Source organism: Anser anser, assembly GCF_964211835.1.
Source record: "Anser anser genome assembly, chromosome: 8".
Lineage (NCBI taxonomy): Eukaryota > Metazoa > Chordata > Aves > Anseriformes > Anatidae > Anser > Anser anser.
The window spans coordinates 26,222,994-26,236,751 of record NC_139728.1 but is presented as its reverse complement, the minus strand read 5'-3'; the positions used below and the strand labels follow the sequence as shown (position 1 = coordinate 26,236,751).

At 41.5% G+C, this 13,758-nt stretch overlaps 1 protein-coding gene across 2 annotated transcripts in view; it reads right to left on the bottom strand.

Moving 5' to 3' along the window:
- The window catches only part of SHISAL2A (shisa like 2A), a 17,255-nt gene extending 3,497 nt beyond the window's left edge, over positions 1-13,758 (bottom strand). Inside the window, exons 1-3 of one of the 2 annotated variants that reach the window (XM_083847044.1) lie at positions 13,395-13,758; positions 4,962-5,101; positions 2,110-2,183 (exon numbers count right to left, since the gene is read on the bottom strand). In XM_083847044.1, coding sequence (XP_083703170.1) covers positions 2,110-2,183; positions 4,962-5,101; positions 13,395-13,576 — 396 coding nt within the window. In that variant the 5' untranslated portion in view covers positions 13,577-13,758. Of the gene's footprint in view, positions 1-2,109; positions 2,188-4,961; positions 5,102-13,394 lie in introns of both variants that reach the window. The other variant, XM_083847045.1, reaches the window with a different exon arrangement.

Below are 13,758 nucleotides of genomic sequence, written 5' to 3'. Positions count from 1 at the left end.
CTGGCTTATGATTTGTCTTCATGTCAGATATTTCTCATGTATAACTTAATCATTTGACCTGTTAGCACTACAGGCTTGAATTAACACCTCCAGTTCCTCCCCTTTCCCTTATTAAAGCAAAGACATGTTTGTCCCTTTGATGGAAAAGAACATGCAGACAAGTTTGATCTGTATGGTGAACTACCTACATAGCCATGGTGTAGGGGTCCTGTTACCAATTTAAAATCTTGAATTTGGCAGAAGAATGGATGTTAAATTTAACTGCCATGTGGCGCTTTCTCACAGTAGTTGAAGGTTTGCAGCTACTGGTGGATGCAGACTGCACAGTGAAGTGGCTCCTCATAATAAGTGAGGGCATGAAATCTGCAACAAGTGGACATCAAAAGCAGAAGACAAAAAAGCAAATAGGGACCTGGAATTTTCCAACAAAACTTCACCTGATTATCAGTTAAAGCTCAGAAAATATCCTTGCTTCCCTTTTAATTTTCACAGAAAGTTCCCAGCTGATGTATTCTAGATCTGGAAGCAAAAAAGGCTGAGCACATGTTTTTCCTTGTTTTAGCACAAAGAGGTCTCATGATAAAGCCAGCCTCATTTTGCCAACAAAGAAGAATTGGATAATTCATGCACAAAAAAAGCTGCTAAGGTTTTTGGTATTGATATAATGCATGCACTCAAACCATACAATGAAGTCCTTTGCAGCTGGCCTTTCAATTCTTGCCTGTTGCTCTGTTTCTGTAAGCAAGTGTTTAGCAGGCTACATTTCAGAGCACTTCCACATACATCAGTCTCTATAGCATGGAAGAAAGCAGGCAAACTGAGGCACAATGAAATGAGAGGCTCCTGGCCTTACAGAAAGCAAGGCTCCATCCATAGACCTGAACTGTGGTCTCATCTAAGTACTCAGTGCCTGCCTCAGACATTTTTGGATTTTCTTACTACGGAGGGCTGCAGGAGCCTTTTAAGTCCTCCTATGGCATTTTTCTCCCACTATGCATTTCCTTTGCCACAGCAGGAAAAGTGTGTAGAGGGGATTGAAGTTTCAAAATGAGTTTTGTTACCCTTAAAAAATAAGGTAACAAAAATAGCAGGACAAGCAATCTAAACCTACTTGTTCTGCTGGTAAGAGTGTTGAGAAGGATGCCTTTGCACTTATGATGGACAGGATGGCTTTTTTTAAGGGTACAGGAGAAAATACACAAAGCAGGAAACTGACACATTTACTTTCCTACTGATCCAAGAACAACTGCTGAGCAAACAGGACCAATTTATTTCTGGGACAGACAATACCAATCTATGGCATGGATTCCTCACATTCTGTGATGTTTAGCCATAAGCTTTCACCCCCCTGCAGAAAGGGAAATAATGTTTCGTGCCATCTGAAGTCTTCTGCATTATTCATTAATTCCTCTCAAGTCTGAAGTACAATTCTTCTGTATTGGAGTACATTTTAAATACTATTTTGCACGGTCTGTGCCATAGGCAGTTTGACCTTTAAACATGATTTCAGCATAAAAATCAAGTTAGCATATGAAGCCTCATTTTTTGCATGATAACCCTGTTCATTTCTCTATCAGACTTGACTCAGCACTCATAGGCAGCATCACCAAAAAACAGAATATGACTAAACTACCAGATACTTCACTGCTCTTACCCTTTGCCATACAGAAGCCTTTCTACCAGTTCATTACAGAAGAATTTCTTTTGAATAACTTACAATGGCTGCATCCTTAGTAAGGTCTAGTGCAGCTTGGACTGCACCAGGGAAAGGACAAAGACACCATCAGGGGAATGTAATGTTCTCTAGCCTACAACCATGAAGTACTCGTGTACAAGTAAATCAAAATTTCTGTTCACGACAACGCAGTCATCTCTTGCGTATCTTCACAAAGGAGTATGCGTGTATGTCATGCAGAGATGGTTATAAGGTCTGCAAGTGTGACTCAAGGTCCCCCAGCCTTTTGTTAGTGCTTTTCGCAAAGCTAAAAACCCAAATAAAGAACCATAGCACTTTGAAGAACACTTTTCCGATCTGCATCACTACGTACTGAACAGAGCAAAGGATATAAAGATACAATAGAGAATGGTGGAAAAGTGTTATTACCATACCTGTTTCCATACAGCACTGGTAGCATCCATCCAGTACTTGTATTTTTTAACATATAGAACTCCCTCTAGCCTCACTGTCTGAAAAACAAGAGCATTTAGTAAAACAAGTACGATTATTATTCTAATAGTTACAAGTAGTAATACATAGAAGTACCCATTGCACTAGAAAAAACATTGAAGACCATTGCTCAAAGCTAAACAGGCAAATTCTAGCTGATAAGCCTTTTGCAGAATCTGAAATTTTAATAAAATTTGCACATCTATCTTATTGTTATATTTACTAACAAACTTTAAATTACTTATGTAAAAATTCAACAATTCTACTTTCTATATTTAGCAAGTCTGAGCCACGCAATAACCAACTTTTTGACTACTGTATGAGGGAAGTAAGGCATACAATAATCAATCGTATGTTTAATGAAATACAAAACTCCATCTGAGATGATACATTTTGAGTGAAAATGCATATAAGTACTGCTTTCATAAATGAGCATGCACTGAATGCTGCAGGGGTACTGACACTGTACACCATCTGATGTGAGACAGCCTTCATCCAAAGGCAAGACTACTCTAGTTCAGAAAAAGCAGGGCTAAACTAAGTTCCCAGGTAGAACCCATCATCCTGAGGCCTAAAAGCTTCTGAAGCTCCTAAAAATTGCTTTCATTTTTATTGCCTATAGAAAGAGCAGAAGAGAGGCTGCTTTTATTGTTCCTTAGGCCTGAAAGCAGCTAACCAGCCAACTCATAAGAGACTCTGGTCTTGCATAACTTCCACGCAAAAGAAACCCAGGCATGATGAAGATAAGCACTCAGGCTTGTCAATGAAATCCTTCAGCTTTTTCAAAGATCTCTCAACCTTGGCAAAGCAATGGGCTTTCAATTTCTGGCAGTCTACCTCATCAACAGCTAAAGCTATCAGAACTTCAGTGTTAAATAATTGCCATTCAGAGCAGTCAAAGCAGCAATATAATAAAAGTGAAAACAGGACAAGGAAAAAGTCAAACCAGCACTTAAACGCAAAGCAATGCAGTCTGAATAAAGCTCAAAACAACATGGGAGATGGTTAGGAAAACACAGATCTCTCAACATCGTGAATCCTAATACCTGGAACTGAGAAAGAGAATACCTACGTGAACCCTGCAGTCTGGCACAGAAATACAAAGCATGAGAAACACTGCTGTCCTGGCAATAGAATAGACCAAGAGCTAATAACACAGCAGAAAAACCTGAGGGAAAAAGTTAAACAGCAAAACATTCAAAAGCATAATGCCAGTTTATAATTAAAATACAGCCATCTTGTAAGAGTTCACTGGGCATTTTGTTCATCCCACTCAAGCGTTTATTTAGGCTTCTCTAGGTAGCAGGCGCTATTTCCACTGTCTCTCTCCAGGACAGGTGTCAAGTTTTCAATTTGCAGATTAGTAGCAGTTTGCTGAATGTGTGACTTTTGCTTTGACAGCTTGCTCAGCTTAAGTAGCTCCAAAGGAGGCTTTGCATTTCCTGAAAGCCCTATAAACTGCATTCTCTGGAAAACAAAACAAGATGTAGGAAGTGTGGTATGAAGTAGGCTGAGTTAGACATTCATCTGGATGCTTAATACTGTCTCATAGGCTATAATTACAATAACTCATTGGTCATCTATTGCCATTCAGGTACGTTGAAGCACTTTAATAGCTAGTAAAAAAAAAAGGTTGAATTTGAGTTGATAAGGGAGAAAGCAAGAGACTTCTTTCCATGAATTATTTCCCTTTTTCATCTTGTTCTACTTATAAGGCCTAAGCAAATAAAATCCAACAAGAGAACAAACATTCACTTTATTTCCTAAAACTTTACTGGTTGAACTAACTAAAGCCAAATTTAAACATTTAGGAAGTCCACAACAAAAGCTGAAACTTATCACACCACTTCCTGCCATCAGAACTTGCAACCAGATTTCACATGTGTACGTTTCTCACTTATATGTGAAAATAAATCTTACGTAAGCCTAGCCATGCCTGCTTCTACTCCAGCTCTGTGATCAGACAACTGTACTCTTAGAGCAGAAGCTTCTCTTTCTGCCACTGATCTGATAACATGCATGTATGCTACTAAAGCAATGTCAACTTATGCCAATGCTTCCTCGGTTCTCTCAGATTTGTATTCAACTGAGAACATTAATTTCTAACTAATACCCAACAAGGTGACCTTTGTAGTCAGTGGATAATGTATTGTACTGGCTAACCTGCATAAATGATCTAATTCTTTTAATTAATTAAAAATAAGTGTTAATACAACTGACCATCAAGAATGTCATCTTTGGAAAGAATTGTGAAACCCAAAGCTTTTAGTCAGCATTAAAGTCTAAGCCACAAATACTGGCTGAAGTAGCCACAGGTTCTCCTGCACCAGTAGGTGACATGCATTGTTCCTGTAGGTGTCTGCTCATCCACTGTCTGGGCACAAATGTAAGGCATGAAAAAGAATTATTCCTCCCTGACAAGGAAATGCATTTAAAACTTTTGAGATTCTTATCCCTAGAATGAAATCACTACCATATGTTTGTGTACTTGGACAGGAAATCCAGAACAACTAACTCATTCAGCCTCTTGCTGATGATGGGATTTATTTGTTGCATCCTTAATAAGGATTGTGAAATTTTACATTCTTCCTGCTAATTAAATATATTAAGCTTGTGCTAAATATTTTCATTTGAGTTCATTACAGATTTCGTTTAGAATATAGCAAAATAAATTGACTACATCCTAAGGCCACCATCAGAAAGAAAATGTATGGTTGGATTCTCCACAGGTGTTTTTGATGGAACGTTATCTCCTCCAGAGGAAAAGCTTTATTCTGTCAATATCCAGCCTTACCTGCCATCTGTAAGTGTAAGCCTGTATCCAGCTTGCTGCGAGGCTTTGTGCTGATAAACAAGTAACAGAGAACACACACAGTGATGATAAAAGCAAACAGGACCACTGCTGCTATTGACAGGCCCACAAGCGCTCCAATGCTAAGAGAGAAAACAAAGAAATTAGGTGTAAAAACATGCTGGGATAGCCATCGAAGTAGTGGTCAGGATGATGCCCAGAGTTTACATGTACACAGGTGAGGGAATGGCTGCATATTTTTACCGTACATAGAAATTTAGAGCTCAATACTTAGTTTGCATATACTGCATTATTTCTTTGCCCTCAAAAGGGCTGATGACATTACACAGCAGTTGAACACCAGGCCCTTTGTGATTTTTCACGTAACCTATGCATAGTATCCCTCAGCTTGATTTCAATTAAGTTTATGAAAATCAGAAAGAACTTAATGCAGTAACTGATGCCAGCGAACCAAACTACTCCAAAGCAGTGCATATTCCCAGATAAACCAAATTCGGGAATACAGGCACTGTGCTTCCCAATTAAAAGTACAGTCTGAAGGATGCACAGCCTTCACACAACATTACTATCTGTGCAAAAGCTGAGAAAATTAACAATGGTCTTCCCAAATAGACAAAAAAAATCAAGGTATTTCAACAAGAGAATTAATGCAAGCTACTGAAAAAAATAGTCTTTTTTTTGCCTTTTTTTTTGCTTTAACTTTCCCCAATTTTTGCAATTCCTTAGCAGAATTTTGACCAATTTTGAGAGAGTTGCTAAATATCACATGCAAACACAAAGTGGAATTCCAGAGCTCCAGGCAGTTGATGCAAACTCCTTTCTTCTCAAACATGACTATTAAAGCTGCATTTTCAACCTGAAATACCACATTTATTGCAAGAAAAGCTTATCATAGGACTTTAAGCAAAGTACTTGTTTGTAACAGGCTTTTCTCCAAGGCTGACATGTCCATTAAAAAAACAGGATAAATGTGAAAGCCACATTATTCAGTTCTACTAGCAGCTCTGTAGATCGGGGTGGAGTACTGTGATCATTGTTGTGCCTCTTGGTTAATACAAAGTATCTTGAATTAAGGTGGGAGAATCACAAAATCATTTAGGTTGGAAAAGACCTTTAAGATCATCAAGTCCAACCATCCTCCCAGTACTACAAGTCCACTGCTAAACCATGTCCCTAAATGCCACATCCATACATCTCAAATACCTTCAAGGATGGCAACTTCACCACCTTCTTCTACGATCTTTGTAAAACTAACAATTAAGTAATTTACACATTAAGGCATCAAACAGGCAGAAAGAGAATATTCAGGAGGCCAAACACATGGCAGTATCTTCAGATTTTACCAGGATATTACATCCGCAGGAGAGAAGTTACTTTATACTGCTTCCATAGTCACTCAGTGAGAAAGTGTATGTACATACAGCAGTGTCTTTAGTAGTTTCCTTATTTCCAATCCTTCTTTTCAAGTCTTTTCCTAATAAAAAATTTTCATGCTGAAATAAAGGGCCAACTGCAATACAGCCCACCTGTCATTCACTATACTCTTGGGCTACTCAGTGCTTTCAGTGTACCTGTCTCTGGTTCTACAGACCAAGCCAAAGACTTAAGAAATTAAACAGTGGCACTTGGATCACAGTTTGAGGCTCAAGAATCCTTATATTACTACCCCAGCATATTTACAGTTTTAACATAGAAAAAGGATAGAGATTAACGTCTTCAGTTCTATGGTAAGAACTCTAGTGACAAAAAAACCCTAGAGTTTTACATGAACATATTAAGTATATTTTTTGGCTCAAACAGAGCATAGAGGCTGGCAACGTTCTGATTAATATGGCATTTGATGACATTCTTACAATCAGGGATCTCACATGGGTTCTGGCCTCATTTTTTCATTTGAAACATCTTGACTCCAAGGACAAAACAGAAGCAATGCACTACACTGGGCTGAGGCGAGCAGCCAAACCAAGAACGATCTCCAAAGCTGATTGATTCCATGCAAGAAAGTAACACATACCGGGAGGTTCTTCAGAAATAGGTATCTGTGCTTTTTCATTCTGTTAGTATTAGCCCTATTTTAAGATTTCTTTCAAATAACAGTCTGCAGTGCAGGACAAAAGAAGTTGCTTATCTCCTATCCAAATGTTAAGCAGAGTCAGCTGTTCTAAAGCTGGCTAAATCAGGTACATATTACTTTTTTTTCCTTCTATTCAGGCATCCATTACTTCAGTTGTAGCTCTCCTCCATGCAGAGACAGATGACAAAGTTAAGCGATACAGCTGAGCACTGTGCAACAACAATGCCTTAGCATTATTATTGTGCAAGATACCTTGTGAGCTATGAACAGCAAAGGTAAGAAAAAACAGTTCTGGGGAAAACTCTCCAATATTTCCTATTACAAATCAAAGATTTATAATAGGTTACACATCGCTAAAAATGCTTGTTATGCAGCAGCAATGTGAAGAGATCTTACCCAAAAAATGGAAATTGGCACCACAAAACCAAATACAGACATCCTAGATATCACTTCCTAAAGCAATCAGCAATTAAGAATCAGGTTGTACTTAGTTTTCAAACATAGTATGTCAATACCAGATTGTTCTCAATGTGCTGAAGCAATCAGACCTCTTAGAGTGTATTATTAATTTCTAAAAGGTTGATTTGGGGTTAAAGTTTGGGAGTGAGATTTTTATTTTTAATTTATTGAATTAATTCAGGGGAATTTAAAATGCCTTCTACATTTCTGAACACTGAAGCATCCTAAGACAGTGACTTTTTTTTTAATGGTTAAGATAGTTATCAAACAAAATACCAAAATAGCCATCATTTTAATGATCACCCTTCCCTGAAAATAAAGACAACCCTTCAGCAGGTCCCCTGCCTTCTCCAGCAATTACTCCACCTAGTAGTAATGTAAAGCTCTTGTTAAAAAGATTTTGCCATCTTCACTTTAAACAGTAGGTGTTTAAAGTCTACACAGCAATCCACATAACAGCCCACAGGTCTCAGGATGAGTCTTCAAGATCAGGCTTCTGGCAGCACAGATATTAAACAAGAAAACTTAAAAGTTGCTCTTGTCCACAGCTGCGGCCTCACTAGCATTAACAATTCCCCACCCACCCTCAGACCTAGCAAAAAAGCAGCTGTGAAGGCCTAGGGGTAATCCTGGTGCCATTTACACAACATGAGCAACTGTAAGTTTGACAGAAGATCCCCAGACCAAACAAAGCTCTCCCAGGTTTTTTCTACATACAGCAATGACACAGCCATACCACAAGCATCGCTGGTGCTGTTAACACTGAGCTCCATGTACACACATGTAGCGCTGCCACACCTGCACTGCCAGAGGCTTTATTGAGCAGAGAGGCTTCACCATCTGCAGGCTCCCCAGGGCTCCCTCTGTGCTGTCCGGAGAGCTCCTTTGTGGGTCAACATTTCTTGCGGTGGAGGCTCAGCAGACACCTGCAGCTATTTTTAGTCCTTAGAACTAGTCCGTCCACACCAACAACAGCTAGGAACAATTTAAATATTGGCTAAGCAGATGCAGTACGTCCACCGAAAGATTAAAAGGAAGCTCATGAGTCATCTGGATCTGAGTGAAACAAATGTTCCTAATACCATTGCTGCAGTGATGTACCATACGTAGTTCTTGAGAAGCAACTGATAAATATTAACAGAAGACTGGAAGAACGGGCAGACAGGAATAAAAGACTTGCTATTTTGGAAAGCCAAAACACTCTCACAAAGATCTGTACAGCTGAGCAAAGCCTGGCTAGAGCATTAGGTCACTGTGGTTCTACAGGTGTTAATGAAGTACCCTGAATGAGAGCTATATTTGGCCTGCCTCAGTTTTAATCAAATATTATATGAAGCTAACAGAAAAGACTTTGGAATGGATGCTGTAATTCTATTTGATACTGAAAGAAGCCATACCACTTGCAAAATAAACTTTGAGCAATGACAAAAAAGAATCTTAAGATTTTTAAACAAAAGGTATTGACCAAACACAACAGCATCACAGTTCAATCCAAGTGCTACCTACTCAGCACTTCCCCCTTCCACTCAGTTTGGAGGTAAAGATGTCCTAAGTGCGTGTACATAGCTCTGAAGGGTAACCTGTTCAGTGCTCTGCTCACTAGTGATTTCTAGCATCTGTTTTGTGTTTCAGAAGCTGCAAAACCTTCTGGCAAATTCTGCACACTGCTACCTTTTTGCTAGTGTTCCCTTCCCTGTTCCATGGGCTCCTGACTTGACACAGGAAAAGACATCCTTCGCTTTTCCTCACTGAGGTCAGCTTTTCCAGAAAGGTAGAAAGAGCACCTAAGACCACAAACCAAAAGAGATAAAACATTACTTGATCTTAACTACCAAGGAAAAAAAAAAAGAGGATAACCAAGAAACAACTAATATTACAGATAAAAAGTTTAAAAACTATGTAACTTGTAAGAGTTGCTCAAAGATATATATATATTTTTGTGATTGTCCAGCAGCTCCAAGGACAGCAGGTGTTAGGGAACACTTCAAAGATCAGTTCTTGCAAGAGTGGGAAGGGAAAAGAAGGTTCAGTTTTGCCAAGTGAAGCATATAGCTATAAACTTAGTACAGACAGTAGTGATTTGGCAAAAAAAATAATACCATAAGCCTGCAAGAAACAATCGCTTCAGGTTGCCTAGGCTGCTGGTTTCTTCAGGAATTACTTCTGTCAGAGCTGGCTGCCAAGTGGTTTGGCAATGTGTCTCCCACAGCAGGAAAAACACAACAGAAACGCACATTAACTGCCTGAAGCTGTTTCTGGTGTGTCAAACAGAAGTAATCCCTGAGATACCACCAACCACTTGGTGGTGCATTCAGCCACTGCTTTGAAATTAATGAGTGCAGCCAAGCAAAGGAAGATGCAGGATGAGGAATTTCAAGCTCTGGAGTAAAGAAAAGCTTGCAACAGTTTCCCTAGAGGATCTTTCAGCTCCTTTCCCTTTACCAGTAGTTTCACAATCTCCAGACTTATCTTGGCTGGGTTTGACAAACTCTTGAAGAATTTTAAGACTTAAGGGTTAAGTCTTAAAAGTGCACCCTCAAAAGCTGTAATAAGCACTTGAAGGATTATTTTAACTTATGGTTCTGATGTAGGCAACAGCCTGAAACAAAGACAAGCAAAGCATGGATCACCAAAATATTGAGAGCAATCAGAAAAGTGTTATTTTAAACATGTTTTCTTTAAATGCCTAATGGAGCTGTCATGTACAAATATATACTGCTTAAGGTGCTGCAATACTGTACAGCTTCCAGCGTGTTAGGAACTAAAAATTGTCCTTTGATTTGTTACTGGGAAAGCACTTCAGTAAACAGAATCTAACCATTCAGTTAATTTGCTTAGAGAAGTAAATTACATTTATTTGCCTTTTCTCTATGAGGAATAAAAACAATTATGGCAGAATTTAAGCACAACCAAAACCACACCAACTGCAGTTTCCTCAGACCCCATCAATAGCTTAGGGCCGCCATATTGAAAAAAGGAACAGCAACAACAAAAAAAAGGAACAAATCCTGAAGTTTCAAAGTTTTGGCCCAAATTTCTGACTCAGAGGCTTAGCAGTCACTTCTCAGACCCTAGAAGATCTTTGTAAGTGAAGTTCCTTCAGAGAGGTACTTCATTAGAGCCTCTCATAGGATTTTGCCCTTTGAAGTACTTTCTGAAAGACCTAGCTTTAACAGCCTTCATTACACCAATCCTGGTGCAAGAGCATAACAAATCTTCATTATACATTAGTTCTGCCCTCTTAAGAAGGCTTCCCATGACCAAAACAGACTATCCAAAAAATTATACCATATGAAGTTAAATAGCATGGTTATTCAATGAGAAAAATGTAAGAAGGACACTTGGGAACATCCTCTTACAGCAGGAAAGCTGAACAGTTCTGTCAGTCTGAGATGAAGATGCTTGGGAAACACATGTTCAATATCAGACAAACTAGGTTTTAAATAATTATACGTTCTCATTTAACTTGTCTAGTATTTGGTAAGTCTACAGTACTGGACAGCAAGAGCCCTGAAGGAATTCTCATGTGAAATTGCAGGACTGCTGGCCAAGGCACTCCACATAAGGCACTCTGTCAGAGGACTAGCAGACTGGAGATGCAACTCCAAGCTAACATAGGGCTCTAGGGGTGAAACCAAAAGCTAGACTAGCAAGCCTGACTTCCACTTGGGCAAGAAAAAGGTCCATAAAAAAAGAGTAAGACCACTAAGCCAAGAGATAAACACAGCACCCTAAGCACCCACTTACCCAGTGGCCTGGACACTCAGGACCAAGCCTATACAGCTGGTGGCCCTCAGGAGAGCTCTCTGAGCTCTGAGGGGTCTGCTTCTCTGTTTCTCCTTCCCTTGGGAGCTGCCATTAAGCTGAGGCTCTTACCCTGCACCAGGCCAATCCACGTTGATCCAGGCCCTCACTTGCAGATTTACCTCCTGATCTGACCTTGGGCTTGCCAGGTGGGGATAACCAGGCTGTGACTGACTGGTTACTGTCTCCAGACCTACCCCTGACTTGCTCACTTGATTTCTCAGCTTGCCCTTGGGCCTGTGTCATCACACTGGACTTGTCTGGCAGTCACAGGGATGTGTCTGGTCCTGGCTACTGCTCCGACCAGGCCTGTCCTGCTCACCTCACCTGGATACAAGGGACAGGTCCCTTGCTAGTGAGGTCACCTCCTCAGCCACCTTCTTACCACGCTGTGCCCTCAGGAAACTCCTGGTGCTGACTGCTTCCAGACACAAGCTTCTGTAAAACAGTCGGCATCACTGCAGGGGGAAAATACTGCCTCACTAACCTGTGGGAAGGAGTCTGTGAAGTGTCAATAGGCAGATGGATAAAGGAACCCTGCATACATTGCCAACGGCTTTTTGAAAAATCTAACTATAACCCACACACAGGAGGTGGGACTAAAAAGACTGAACTGACACAGGATTGGGGAAAGTATTCTGTTCCAGATCCAAAATGGCTTAAAAGAATAAGGAGCAAAGCACAGGGCTAGGTAGTCCCTTTCCAGTACAAAAAGTCAGTGCTGAGACTTTTTATTCAGTCTTCATCTATGACCTGGAAAAGAACAAAGTCTGAGTTTGATGACCCTAAGCTACTACAAGCGATCATATTCTATGAGGGCAGGGAGTGCTAGAAGGCTCACAGGAAACCAACTGAGCAGGCAAAAACAATGCAGACGAACTTCAATGTACATAACCTACTGAGAAAATATACACAACCAAGCCTAGATGATTAAGTCAGAACTGCCAGTTCTGAACGCAAGAAAAAATATTTTAGAGTCAGTGACAGTTCAATAAAATCAGTATCAACATGAAGCAACAGCCAAAGACATCAACAAAGCATCAGCCGTCAAAAGGAAGGATTTTGAGACCAAGACTGAAGGCAACATTTTGCCACTGTGTAAAACCTTGCCTTACCCACACATCTTGAGTATGCAGCTCCAGATTACACACCTCAAGAACAGCACTGTGAAAAGGCAACTAAAACCATCAATGGGACAGAGTAGCCCAAGGATAACCTAAAATGGAATAGGACTTTAAAGACTGAACCACTAGGACTGTTTAAGTTTGGAAAGATGAAAGCTGAGAGCTGATGCAAACGCTTATAAAGTTTTGAGCGTTGTGCATTAACTAAACATGCAGTTGTTGTTCACTAAATCTCACAATGCTAGAGGGCACTCCAGAAAATTACCAGGAAACAAAACTATAGAAGCTTTCCTTCTATAAAGCTAGTAGAGGGATCTATCCTCAAAGAGCAGGTAGTGACTGGTACTACTGGGACTGCAGAAGCAAGTCCAGAAAGGGTTTAGGTACACATGAGGATAACAAGACCATAAGGGAATACACAGCCAGCAGGGATGCTGGGCAGCCTGAGGGAAATCAGGCACAGACAGCACCAGGCTGGTGTGTGCTCCCCTACCAGCACCTCTGGAGATCCAGATGGACCCCAGAGAGCATAAGTATGGTTACCTGCCATTTTCCAAATAGAAACTTATTCAATGTTAGATCTTACTACACACACAGAAAAGTAGTTGAAGTCACTAGAACTTTATGCACAGACCAGCGTACAAGCTCTGGCCACAAGACCCAAGTTCCCCTCACACCAAAAGCATGGAGGGATGCTCCGTCCACAGGCACCGAGCATCTCCCAGTGCCTCACTGCAGGTACCACGAGCCATCTCCTCCAAAACCCACCGTGGCGCAAGCAGAAGCCCCTTTTGGAAGCAAATGCAGCCTGAAAGGCTACAAGTACCTCAGAAATAGACTCTCAGGCAAGTCCGGACCAACACGGGTCCCTCACCCTCCGGAGCAGCCACCCAGCCTCGCCGGCGGATCCCCCACCTCCATGCCGGGGCAGGGCGGGCGCCGCTGCTCCCCTACCTGAGCCACCACATGTAGCTGTGCTCGTAGGGGAAGAAGCTGTGGGGGTCATCGCAGCAATACTTGACGTCCTGGAAGCCGCAGCAATACACGGCGCGGGCGTCGCCGCCCGCCCGCGGGCAGCTGAACCCGCTCACCAGCACCTTGTCGGCGTTAAGGTAGCTGCTGCACTCGGCGCTCATCGTGCCGTGGCCGCCCGCGGGGCTGCCCGCTGTCTCAGCTCCGCCGGCACCCGGGCTGGAGGTGGGGCGGCGAGCGGGCGGAGCTCGGCCGGCCGAGGGGCTGCGGGGCCGTGAGGGGCGAGGAGCGGGGCAGGCGGCGGGAGGCAGCCGCCGGTCCCCTCAGCGCCCTCCCCGGGCGGCGC